General features: G+C 27.2%; 3 protein-coding genes across 4 annotated transcripts; all 3 read right to left on the bottom strand.

Annotated features, from left to right (window-relative positions):
* Positions 1-326: 326 nt before the first annotated feature.
* On the bottom strand, positions 327-2,759 carry LOC130672899 (protein starmaker-like). 2 transcript variants are annotated; one of them, XM_057477674.1, is made up of 3 exons: positions 2,415-2,759; positions 1,950-2,136; positions 327-1,865 (listed from the first exon to the last, which is right to left on the bottom strand). In XM_057477674.1, exons 1-3 carry the CDS (start codon positions 2,715-2,717, stop codon positions 589-591), a joined length of 1,767 nt encoding a protein of 588 aa, XP_057333657.1. In that variant the 5' UTR covers positions 2,718-2,759; the 3' UTR covers positions 327-588. The 2 variants fall into 2 exon arrangements, with proteins under 2 accessions (XP_057333657.1, XP_057333656.1); XM_057477673.1 differs by having other exon boundaries at positions 327-2,136.
* A 351-nt stretch (positions 2,760-3,110) lies between these two features.
* On the bottom strand, positions 3,111-4,282 carry LOC130673090 (uncharacterized). The gene is made up of 2 exons (XM_057478000.1): positions 3,937-4,282; positions 3,111-3,856 (listed from the first exon to the last, which is right to left on the bottom strand). The coding sequence occupies exons 1-2, from the start codon at positions 4,246-4,248 to the stop codon at positions 3,632-3,634; spliced, it is 537 nt and encodes a 178-aa protein (XP_057333983.1). The 5' UTR covers positions 4,249-4,282; the 3' UTR covers positions 3,111-3,631.
* A 707-nt stretch (positions 4,283-4,989) lies between these two features.
* LOC130673456 (dentin sialophosphoprotein-like) lies at positions 4,990-9,309 on the bottom strand. The gene is made up of 3 exons (XM_057478471.1): positions 8,510-9,309; positions 7,372-7,891; positions 4,990-7,280 (listed from the first exon to the last, which is right to left on the bottom strand). The coding sequence occupies exons 1-3, from the start codon at positions 8,852-8,854 to the stop codon at positions 5,197-5,199; spliced, it is 2,949 nt and encodes a 982-aa protein (XP_057334454.1). The 5' UTR covers positions 8,855-9,309; the 3' UTR covers positions 4,990-5,196.
* Between the last annotated feature and the right edge of the window lie 4,553 nt (positions 9,310-13,862).

Below are 13,862 nucleotides of genomic sequence, written 5' to 3'. Positions count from 1 at the left end.
TAAAAATTTAAATAAACAATACAGCTTCAAAAAAAAGTCTTTATTTTTATAAATATACTTATGTAATTGTTATTATTTATACATATTTTAGCATTAATAATTTTTATTCAAAGTTTTAATTAAATTATAAATAATTAATTTTAAAATTACAGTACAAGAAAATAATTTAAATTTCTACTGATTGAAAAATTATTCAGTACTTATTTTTTAATGTAAATTATAAAAAAAATGTATGATATTCTTAGTCAGTAAAGAATTATATACTTCAAGTCATAAAAAATTATCTTTATAGTTTTTACTTTATATATTTTTTTAAATTACTCTGAAATTTTTTTATACCCACTACTATTTCATACATTAATCTGTTGATATTACGAATAATTTAATTATCTTTTGATAATTAAAAAAACAAATATGACTGACAAGAAACAAAAACTACAATTACAAAATTTACTAGTGATAAATTTTACTTTCCATAATTCTTCCAAAAATTAGGTAGTCATTAAAAATAAAACGTTCAAAGAAAATTATTTATGACAAACGATAAGCAAAATAAAGTTGATTATTTAAATTTAAAATCCTCAATCACTACCGTATTTCCCAGTGAATTTTTTTCTCGTGTATAAAGCGACGACTACTTGACGCAAAAACTTTGTTACAAAAAAAACAAACTCTCGATTCATCAACGTCAGTTTTATTTGAAGAATGGTCACTTTGTTTATGTCTCTGAAGCCAATTTTCACTCGTAAAAGCACGATTACATAAATTACAAATATTTTTTGCTATATGACTACGCTTGTGTGTATTCAATCTTTTCTCTGTTTCAAATGTACTCTGACAAATGTCACATTTATGTAAAATAAAATTTTGTATCCACTTTTTTGAATGGCAAATTTTTAATCTTTTTTCTCCTTTCATTTTAATTATTTCTGTATCATTATCCTGTCTTACGTCATCATCTCTATCATCTTCACTCCAAGATCTAGATTCTTTCTTTCCAATTATTTTTGCATCACTTGCTGGTAAATTATTTTTACCATCATCTTTATGATCACCATCAGTAGTCTTTTCAATCCTAGATTTAAATTTCAATCTTTTTTCTCTTTTCGTTTTAAATGTTTCTGCATCATCATCCTGTCTTACATCATCATCTCTATCATCTTCAATCCAAGATCTAGATTCTTTTTTTCCAATTATTTTTGCATCACTTGCTGGTGGATTATTTTTACCATCTTCTTTATGATCACCATCAGTAGTCTTTTCAATCCTAGATTTAAATTTTAATCTTTTTTCTCCTTTTGTTTTAATTGTTTCTGTATCATTATCCTGTTTTATATCATCATCTCTATCATCTTCGATCCAAGATCTATATTCTTTCTTTCCAATTATTTTTGCACCACTTGCTGGTGGATTATTTTTACCATCTTCTTTATGATCACCATTAGTAGTCTTTCCAATCCTAGATTTAAATTTTAATCTTTTTTCTCCTTTTGTTTTAATTGTTTCTGTATCATTATCCTGTTTTATATCATCTTCAATCCAAGATCTAGATTCTTTCTTTCCAATTATTTTTGCATCACTTGCTGGTGGATTATTTTTACCATCTTCTTTATGATCGCCATCCGCAGTCTTTTCAATCCTAGATTCAAATTTTGATTTTTGAATAATTTCTTCATTTACTGACACATTGCTGTCATCATGACCATTATCACTTATTTTCCTACTACGAGACCGACGATCATGAATTTTTTTATGAATTTTCATCAATCCCAAGGTATCAAAAGTCTCTGGGCACCAGAAACATTTATATTTTTCCCCATGATCATTAAATGAATGATGCGCTAAAGCTTCAAGACTTCTAAAAACTTGATTACACTGATGACATTTAATTATTTTACGATTATACTTACGTTTACTACCATTAAATACTTCAATTTTTTCATCTTTACCATCAGTTTCTTTTTCTTTCTTCGAATTTAAATCATCGCCATCAACTTTGTCATTTTTAGTGTCAATTCTATCAATACTTTTTGCATCATCACTCAATGACAAGTCTTCATCAATGACCAACTTCGAAGCTTCACTTCCGCTTATAGAATCAGTTGTCTCGGTTAATTTTTTTTTCTCGCGCGTTATCTGAAATTTAAAAATAAAATCCATCACTCAACAATTAATTAACTTGATATTTAATGAGTTTCAATGTAGCAGACACACGACAATTTTTTAATTACATATAATTAAAATAATTAAATTTAAAAAAATGCATGTACTGAGTTTTGAATTCTCTACATGTATTTTTTTATTTTTATTTTACGAACATTTAAATTTATTATTTGAAGTTTTAAAAATTGTCAGATGTCCGCTGACTCTACTGTCATATTTGTAATTAATTATATTTTTTAAACTCTACTCACTTGAATGCTACGTTGGATTAATTCTTCATGGAATAATTGCAGTCGTGTCTCTGAATGCTGACACTGGAGCCGAAATTTGTATGCTATTTTGGCGTTTTCAATGCAATTATCACAAATTAAAAAAGGAATTCCTCTTTCTTCTCGCAATTGAATCCCACCACATTCGCGTATTTTTTCTATCAAACCTGGATATTTTTTTTCTACTTTATGGTTACTAAATACAGGCGTCAAATTAATTGATTCTATGAAACAAATCCTGCAAATTTGCTTTATTTTTTTTGATGGATTTTCTGACACCTCCATTGTTGCTATTTTACGATAGCAACTGTTTCAAACTTCAATTTAAAGAACAAACAACACACGTCCTGGTATTAATAATAACAATAATAATAATAGAGGGAAAAAGTGACCACTTGATGTCGCTCAAGTCAAAAAAAGGTTAATTATAAAATATATATCTATATTTTTAATTATTGTGTAAATTAAGATGAGAGTGAATGTAGCAGACATGGAACAATTTATAAATTTTAAATAAATAAATTAATTAATTAAAATAATGACATTAAAGAAAATGCGCATACGAATTACGCGTTTTTTAAATTTTTTAAAATTTTACTGAAGTCAGCCGGCAAATAATTTTTGAATTTTATTCAAAACTATGGATGATGAAAAAAAAAAATTTGAAAAAATTGCACTTATAGTTTTTTTAATTGTCTACATGTTCATATTTATATACATATTATTTTTTTGCAATTTATTTGTTGAAAAAAAAAATCAGGTTTTTTAATTGTCTGCCAACTTCAGGATCATAAAAAATTGCCAACTGTCAGCTACATTCACACTCATACATTAAGAAATTTTTGTACTATGATATATATTAATTATCAGTATATATTTATAATAAATCATAAATTGAAAAATATAAATACAAAAAAACAATGATATGTATAAAGTATGACAATGATTATTAATTTATAAATCCAATGATTTTTCATGGTCCAATTCATGTTCTACTTAAAAAAAATAAGTAAATAATTATAAGAGATTAATTCTGAAGTTAATAAATGATCATTAGTTTGAATAATTATAATTATCAATTAGAGTCATTAAAAAATAATCAAGACAATTTAATTATTTTTTAATTTACCATGATAATAATTGAAAATTACTACTGTCAGTATTTTAAACAGTAAAAAAAAACTAATAATATATGAAATTTAAACGCTGGGTTGTATTAATTTTTCTAATAATTGCTCAACAATTAAATCCCCATTTTCTGTCTCTCCATTAGTCAGCTTTGTAACTTTTTTCCCTCGATCATCATCACTATTATCATCTTCATTTTCATATTCGACATCAGTCTCATTCGAGGTTGATGAATCTTGAGTTGATAAGTGACTCAGTACGTCACTTATCTCAGAAGATTCTTGTTCTTGTAAAATCTAAACAATAAATTATATTTAAATATTCAAATATTTGTTACTCAATTTAATAAATATTTGATAATTAGTAATTCCTTCACCTCAAGGTTACTTTGAATTAATTCCTCATGATACAGCTGCAATGTCGTCTCTGAATGTCGACATTGCAGACGAAATTTATAAGATATCTTTGCATTCTCAATGCAGTTATCGCAAATAAAAGATGGAATACTCAGTTCACTTATACCTTCACTCAACTCAACGTCACAACATTCCCGTATTTTTTTTACTAAGCCTGGATATTTAGGAGTCTCGTTATTATTTTCAAAAATTGGTGACAAATTATCTGATTCTTCGAAACAAATCCGACAGGTCTTGTGCAATTTTCTCAAAAAATCTAATGATTCTTCCATTGTCTTTCTTAATTTTCTATTGACAAACACGAAATTTTTTCTCTTTGATCTAATAATAATAATAATATAAAAAATTACTTACCACTTGATGTCGCTTAAGTCTAATTATATTAAATAGATAAAATTCTAATTAATTTTAAATTTCAAAAAACTAAAACTTATTTTTAAAAATTAAATTTTATGATACTGAAATTATGAGTGTAAATGTAGCGGACAAATTTAAAATTATAAATAAGTAGAGTAAATAATTAAAAAAATAATATTTATAAAATGTGTGCACTTATCAATTTTTTAAATGCACATTTTTTTCAAATTTTATTCTATTAATTATTTACTCTACTTATTTATAATTTTAAATTTATCTGTCTGCTACATTCACACATACTGCAATTACTAGACATCTAATAATTTTTGAATTTAAAAAAAAAAAAATTTTTTTTAACTGCACCTGTAGTTTTTTAAATTTCCTACACGTGCATTTTTTTTTTTTTTTTGATCAAATAAAGTCAGAAAATTTTTAATTGTCTGCTAATTTCATGATAATTAAATTTTACTAAAATAAATAAATAATAAATATATGAAATAATGAATAATATGAAGAGTATATTTATTTTTAAATTAATATTTTATTTAATGACCATTACAAAATAAATTTACATTTTGTAAAAATATTTTTATTTTGACAACTTCAAATATTAATTTCAAATATTTAAGTACAGACATAAATTTACTATAAAAGACATTTAAAATAAAAAAACACAAATTTTAAATTACTTATTTTTTTTTTCTTTTTTTTTTTAATAGTGAAAAAGGTATAAAAATTACATTAGTGTTTAAATATTGAGCATATATTACTAATAACACTTGAAATAGTTATTGCATTATAAAAAAATATTAAATATAATGTAATAAACAGTTTATAAATTTTAAATATATAATCAATAATTATTATATACGATTTAACATCACAAAACAATTAGTAAGAGGAATTTGACTTGGGGGCGTAAATTTCTGGCAAACAATAACATTTTTATTTTCAATCAAATCCTCACTGTCGATACCATGTCGCTGCTTCATATGTTTGAATAATGGTTTACGGTATAGATAACTCGTACCACAATATTTACAAACTTGTTTTTGGTCCATTCTACCCGTAGTTGATTTACGTCTTGGAGTCGATTTTCTTCTCTTCGAATCGTTTAAATTTCTTACGCTCTCATTAATTGAGCTCTCCGGCATGAAACTGGAAAATCGCAGCGGTCTAGATCTTTTGAAACCAATAAAATCTGATGAATCGTCATCACTGTCGAGGTTGGTTGTGGTCTTAGCTTCCGGTGAACTATCAGCTTCACTGTCCAAGTCTTGATAAGAGTCATCGCTGCTTGGAGGTTTTTTCTTTAATTTCTTTTTATTTTTTGATGATTTGTTCTTTTTTTTACTTTCAGAATCTTCATCAAACTCTTGACGGACGGTTTTGGGTTTTGATTTAGATTTCTTTAAATTTGAAATCTTTGTTGTATCTTTTTTTTTCTTAAACTTATTTTTAGGCACTTTAGTACTACTCTTAACATTTTTCTTAATAACTAAAAAATTTGTAGACGTTTTTTTATTTTTATTCAAATCTTTCTTCTTACTTTTTTTAACATTATCTTTAGGCAGTTGTCCATCACAAAAATTTTCTTCACCATCATCCCCACGATTAGTCATTGATTTGGTGATTTTTTTTCCCTTGACACTCTGTAATTTTTTATCCTGATTTACTTCATCATCAGAATCACTGCTCGCTACTTCTAAATTATTTTTAGGCACTTGGGTGTCATCACTTGAGTCTTGGAGATCATCGTCTGGTATTCCAACGCTGTAGTCAATACTCTGAGCATTTTCAGGTAATATTTCAATATTATGAGCAACTTCAATGGCTATATCATCTTGCACGTCTAATATCTGATCATAATCAATAGAAATTTTATCAAGTCCACTAATTATTTTAGTAAAATTTTGAGATTTACTTTTATTTACTGCTTCCTTCGGAACATCTTTCTGGACTTTAACATGCCCATTTACCTTTGAAGATACCACTGGATAATCAGGAGTAAGATCTCTGGTACAGTGAACTTCAACTTCAACTTCGATGCTGTTACTTGATGATTTAGCTGACTTATCTTCTTGGTTAACATAACAATGATCATCTTCACGTAAAACAAGACTAGATTTTTTAGCCTCAGCTGACCTACGGCGTTTTGATTCATTTAATTTATCAGCAAGAGGTGTATCATCATCACTATCATTAAATTTATCACTGACAGTGCAAGGCTGGTTAGATCTTGTTCTTTTACGTGAAGTTGATTTTTTGTCTTTACTACTTATTTTAACATTATCATTATTTGGCACTTGAGGATTATTCTTATAATACTTATTTGGTTTATCAATACTGGTATCAATATCTTTAGCTACACTGCTGTCGAGGTCGTCAGTACTGGAATCTTGGTCATCAGTGGCAACTTCTTCAGCAGTTTTCTCATTGTCTGCAGCTTGATCTTCATTAACTTCTTCTTCCTCAACAACATTTTCAACTATTTCTTCAACCCTGTTTTGTCCTCTATCAGTTAAATTGTCCGCAGCAAGTCTTTCTTCTTCTTCGTCGTCTTCTTCTTCTTCTTCAACAATTTTATCAAGAGATCTCTTTGGAATAACAATTTGTATGTTGCAGGGGTCATTTACTTCAATGGCTATTTCTTCACGAACTTGAATAGTGTCATCAAACGCAACGACTATTTCTTCTTGTACATCAAAAGAATGATCTACTTCTTTAACTTGTGCATCGACAATTTTATCTTTATCATTATTTACTAAAAAATTTTGTTCAGCCGATAATTTAATTTGTTCTTTGATAGCTTCTCCAAGTTTATCTTTACTTGGAACATTGGCATTTTCATTGACGTTAAGATTATCATTATTATTTAAATTATCATCTACTTGAGCACCCTTAACATTACCATCAATAAAATAACTTTTGTCTCCGCCATCTGCATCTGCAAAAATTATTTTAACAGCATATTAATTTCTAGTTAACGTTAGTATAATTTATATATTCTTCAGTATCATCATTAGCTTCTACAATACCTTTTTCTAAATTATTTTTATCATTAGTAGTTTTGCTTATTTGTGCATCAGTCGGGTTCATAAAACTAGCAGTCGTTTTTGGAGGTATATTGAGTCTATTAAGAACTAAAATATCTTTGTACTTAATTCTAGCCATCTCTATACGTTGTTCGTAAGACAACTCTTCAGTTCCGTCATCAGTTCCACTTGATTCATCACTAATACTAACTCTAGATGCTTTGTCACCAGCATTTTTATTCAAGTTAGAACTACCAGTCTTGCTTACATCAGTATCATCCTTTTTACCATCAGCATTTTTAACTGATAACCCATTAACCTGATTATCATCAGCAATTTTTTTTGATACCCCATTAACTTGAACAGCCTCAACATTATTATTAATTGTCGCGGTATTTTTATTGGAATCTTTAGTATCTGCATTTGATTTAGCAGCTACTTTTAGATATTGATCAATTTTAGTTGACTCGCAGATTTTTCTTATTGTTTTGACTTTCGAACTATCAACTTCGGCATTTGAGTTCTAAAAATAGATAATTAAATTTTAATAAAATATATTAATAAATTAATTAATTAATGAGTGTAAATTTAACAGACATGAGATAGTTTATAAATTTTGAATAAATAAATAAATTAAAATGAAGTTTTTAAAAATGCGCGTAATAATTTTCCAATTATGTAAATACGCAATTTTAAATTTTTATCTGCAAATCAATGACAAGAAAAAAAAAACTAAAAATATGCAGATGTAGAAAATTGAAAAAACTACAGGTGCAATTACCGTTTTGAAAAATAATCAAAAAATTATTAGACGTCGGCGAACTTGAATGAGTATAATACTGAAGTTATCAGACAATTAATAATTTTTGAATTTTTAAAAAATTCAAATTTTAAAAAATTTAAAATTATTAATAAATAGAGTAAATAATTAATAAAATTAAATTTAAAAAAAACGTGCAGTTAAAAAATTTTGAAATTAATAAGTGGATTTTTTATAATTATTTACTCCACTTATTTATAATTTTAAATTTGTGTGGTGGCTACTATATTTGCATTCATAAACTTGAGTTCTTCAAAAATTCAAAAAATTGACAATTGTCAGCTCCTTCCACACTCATATTAAATAGTATTAAATAATTACCAAACAATCGCATGGGTCTGTATGTTTTTCCAGTTGACAATATGATGAATTGGAACGCTGGCATACTAAGCGAAAATCATACGCGGCATTGAGTTTGGTGACACAGTCGTTGCATATAAACGACGATAATTCATCATATTCATTTATTTCAATCCCGCAGCATATGAAAATTTTTCGATAAAGATCAAAAAAATGTTCTCTCCCTTGTTTATTACAAAAAATCGGTGACAATTTTGATGATTCTTTCAAACAAAGTCTACATGTTCCAGTCATTTTTGTGATTTTAACCAAAACACGTGTGTCCACATATATCTCCAACGACACACAATCATAACTGGCACTCATTGTAGCAAACAAAAATAATGGTAATTTTTAGTAGACCAGAAGATGGCAGCAGTCGCTAATTTTTGATGCACTTTTTTTTTAATTACAATTTTAAAAAAAACTTTTTTTCACCGACCACTAAAATTTAAATTTTATTTATTTACGCGCACAAATTTAAAGAAGCGCACGTTAGTGATTAAAAAATATTAAATTCCTCTAAATGTATGAATATGTAATACATGTAGACGTTTTTTTTTTTTAATCTGTTAAATTTGTTCATCACTGACTTTAAATAATTATAAATAATAACACTCATAAAATTGAATGTTAACAGGTGAGAGATTTAAACAATAAGTTAAATATTCAAGATGACACGAAGCGACTCTGACGAAAACTCACGTCCGAATGAAAATTTCACTCATTTTACGGGGGTCATTTCTTGTTATTATTATTTAAAAGTAATGGTTAGTTTAGTGGGATAGAATAATGAGTTTAACGACGATTGGGTCCCCTCTGATGAACTTTTCCACGTCTTACACTTCCTATATACATTAGGAAGTAAAATGTATATAAATGTTTTTAGATCTGACCTTTTAGAGGCTCAGGTTCAGGAAGTTGATTGTCTCGTCTGTAGACATAGACCCTAAATGCTTTGGACTTTGAGACTATTATTTATGACGCCCTAAAGATTTAGTAGTAGGTATACAATCTCTATTATCAATTTAAGAACAATAGCAACAGTAGACGTGACAATACGTCTGTCTGGGGATTAACATCTTCTGTCTTTTTCTTTTTTTCCCCATTACATGTACATTAGATACTTTTAAATTAAAAGCCTGTCTGAGCAGACGCACGTGCACAAATTACTACATTAATGTCTGTCTGTATCTTGTAGATAAGAAAATTATGACGTCGTAATTTTATTTTAAGTATTAATTAGTTACATACTTTGGAAACAAAATATACATTTTTTAAATATAATTTAAACATTTAGTGTTTCGCGCAATTATTTAAATTTAGATAATTTAATCGTTGGACTAATTTGTAATTATCTAGGACAATTAAAATTTAATTTAAATTTTATCATAATAATTAATTATCACATGTATTTTTTTTTGAATTGATAATTTATAAAAAAAATAATAAATTAATAAAAAAATTTGTCGGGCCTCAGAATAATATTTTTGTAAATTTAAAAACAAATGTTTAGAAATAAATTTTACGGAGTAAATATTTTGAAGAAAACATAAAATATGTAGAAGTAAGAAAATTTGAAATAATATTTTATTACGAAACCGGTCAGTTGGTCAGGTCTAGACATCTGTTTAGCAGATCTATAAATGGCTAAGTTCCTTTTCCATTGGTTTAAAAGCATTAACTATACATTTACTTTCGCAGAATCTCATTGTTTAGTAAAAGGGGATGAAAATTTACGCCGGCATTTAAACTAGTAAGAACTAGTCAGGTAGTAAATGAATGACGTCGTCTTCGTGACGCAGGTCCTTGGGTTTTTGCATAAACTGTATGACTATAGCTTGGGAAATAAATATAAATATATACTGTATATTTATGAAGACAACAAAATATACATGATATTTAGGCATCAAATATATAATGGATCACTGACTGATAATAATCTTAGAGTAATTATATTTAATAATCATTTAGAAACAGTACGCACGTATTTGTTTGAAGAAGCAAAGTATACTTTCGTACTTTGAGATAAAAAAAAATATTTAAATTTTATTGTTTATTTATTTAAAAAAGTATTTTATCAAGAATTAAAAATTTAACTCATTGTTATATAGACAAATAATAAAATTTAGGCAAATTATACGCATTAAAATAATTTATTAATGAAATACTTTTTTTTTTTTTCATTATTAAAGTTTCGATTCTTATTTTGAATTTACAATCAATGTCATCTCGTATTACGATGATTACTCAATGAGTCTGAGATTTTTTTTTATAGTATAGATTCTAATTATAGTTATTGCTGATATAAAATATATCTTTAAATATAATTGCGTATTGTATATATTTATATATAGCAAGATATAGACAACGTATTCTAAGTAATACGTCGGATACTAAAAAATGATGTTATCAATGATTCGGCGATACAAATATACCGTGTACATTATTGTTATTATTTATGAAAAATATATGAAAAAGTAATTAAAATTTATCGAAGCAATTAACTGAATAATTGATTTGAATAATCAATTGATTATTATTTGGAATGTAACGTGATAAATGTACCCAGTCCTCTTAAAAACGTGTTTTTTGTACATCAACATTTCATAAAAATATATTTCAAAATTTTTCAGGTGCTACGTTAATTCAACCTTTCGTTGGTAAGAAAAAAAATAATTCAAAAGATTGTCGAAGTATACAATTTTCGATTTGCTAAAATTCAAGATATTTAATTCCTGCCTAGACCGTCTCCTAAAAATATATACAGAGAAAATTCATAGACAAACGGTACTCGTCGGCTTGTACTGAAAAAGAACAATAATAATTTTTTGAATATGCGGTAATTCAAAATTGAAAGACTAAATGTTCAACAGGTGATAAACTAGGACGTGTTCACAAAAGCGTGAACTAAAGCATACATCGATAATCTAGAAAATTAATAATGAATAATGATAATTTATCTGAAGATGTCAATTGTAGTTTTCCGTCTTGCATTCATTTATGATTCGTTTTAATTTGAATTCCCTGATAGCCATCTTATCCACAAGTTAACTTCAAGCTACTGCCGTATTCTGAAGCCAATTTAAAGGAAAGTGCTGGAGAGCAAGCAGTTACCTTTAAGTTGACAGTAAATTGTCTGTAACTTGAATTCAATTTGACTACAAGTGTTACTGTCAGACAATGACGTTAAGTTGATTGAAAGTTTCACTTCAAATTGATGGCAAGTTTTTCTGTCAAATTACATTCAGATGACGGCAGTACATTTGCATCAACTTGCACACAAGAATTATCCAGCCAAAGCTTGCCAGAAACTTGTCGTTGAGTTAGCCGTGAATGTTTCACAGTAGAACTTGCTACGCAATTATATTCAGAGTGTGGCTATGAGGGAATAGTTACTATTCATACTGCCGCGCTTGCATTTTCTGTAAAAAGCAGAAAATTGTATATAAAAGCATGCAAATATGGAGAGTAGAGTTACCTGTAAAATATTTGTCTGCCTTTACCTTCGATATAGGGACGTTAATGCCTGAAAAGAGTATTACCTCGGACTAGGATTCGGGGATGTTTGAGTAATTGGACTAGTGAACATGATAATTATAGTAAATTTTAATATTATTTTACTTTTTCGGCTCTATTTCACTTCCTACAACTTTTTTTTCACAAAATAATATAGTCCACTTGAACCAAGAAAAATAATCTTGATACAAGAATTTTCTTTTAACGATTCAGAAAATTAAAATTTTCTTGCACCTAGTAAATTATTATCTTGAATTAAAAATATTTTTTCCTCAAGTCAACATATTTTTATGGTGAAACAAAAAAAAAATTTTAACTGTTTCAAGAGTTTTTTTTTTCCTAAATATGAGAGATATTTTTTTTAAGGAAGATGTGTTAGTTTTTTTAAGCAATATTGTATTATTTTGTTTGAAAAAAAAGAAAGTTTCTCGGAATTAGTACTATTCTTTAAACGCAAAAATTTTCGTATGCTCCAACTAAAAAAAAAAGTTGATTAAACAAAGAGAAAAATAACTTGGGAGTAAAGGTATATATGTAAGAGAAGGAAGTCACTGGTGCTATAGACAGCAGCAATGGAAGTAGTTCGGTGCTCGCCACGAGATCGTGCCTCCCTGTTGTAGTGTCCCTGGTAAGAAACTTATTTCAGAACTGTTATATTCAAACTTAGAAGCAATTCTTCAGTTACGAGTATGACTCTGTTATTCGACAGATAAAAAATTTGATCTCGTACGGCTCGATCTGTAACATAATAATAAATATTTGTAGATTAAAAAACAAGAAAAAAAAATGTTCAGGACTATAAATTACTTATACTTACCTTTTTTTTTTTATTTTCCATTTTTAGAAAGAGTAGCATAATAATTTATAAAAATACTAAAACCAGTATTTTTTCTTTGAAAGTTGGGAATGAATGAAAAGAATATTTACTTATGAACATTTATAATCATGTATGATTAGACAAAATCTTTTTTTATCGGGCTCCTACTCGTTGAATACACAAAAGTTCAGATGTTAAATGATTTATCGAAAAGTACCTTAGGCCTGAGTTACCTTTCTTCTGTTGGAACCGCGGCGTTGTCTTCGGGTAGTTTTTTCCGGATTTGACTGATAAAAATTTCCTTGCCTGTTTTACTATCATTTTAGGTGGGATTTTAGGTATCTGAAAAAAAGTTGAAAATTTTTGGTAAACATTGTTTAAAAATCGATTCGTATCGATGAAAATAATTTCATAAATTTATTTTCAACTTACTCTTTTTTGATTATTCTCCATTTTATATTTTCAAAATTAGTCCACCGAAACGGGTCGGTTTGGATTCGAATGCTCATTTGCAAATATAATTGGAAATGTTAAAATATTATAAGTGGGAAATAAACTAACAAGGGGGATAATCAATTTTTCTGAGCATTGATTATTTATCTTTCCTTAGAAATATTTGAAAATTAAAAACATTGGGCTTTAATTTGTCTATTGATTAAGTTTAAATAGCTATTTGGGATGGCGGATAAAAAATTTAAACTTAGAGACATTTATTGCTGGTTTAAGTAACAGTCCGCTAGGGATCACATGACAGTTCTTAATTGAATATATTTTGGATTACTTTATGGAGGGTAGAGGAAAAAATCACTATTTAGAATGATGGTATTTATTGATCACTTAATCATTATATTACTTGTCGTTCTCAAATTATATAGTTCATTTTTTTCCGTGTATTTTTAACATTCGTTATCCTTAAAATGCCCAATTAATAAGATCTAAAAAATTTTGTTTTAAAATATCTTTATAAATACACGTTTTATAAAAAAAATGAACATGACC

Source organism: Microplitis mediator, chromosome 8 (genome assembly GCF_029852145.1).
Source record: "Microplitis mediator isolate UGA2020A chromosome 8, iyMicMedi2.1, whole genome shotgun sequence".
Taxonomy (NCBI): Eukaryota; Metazoa; Arthropoda; class Insecta; order Hymenoptera; family Braconidae; genus Microplitis; species Microplitis mediator.
This window is presented reverse-complemented; position numbering and strand designations above follow the sequence as displayed.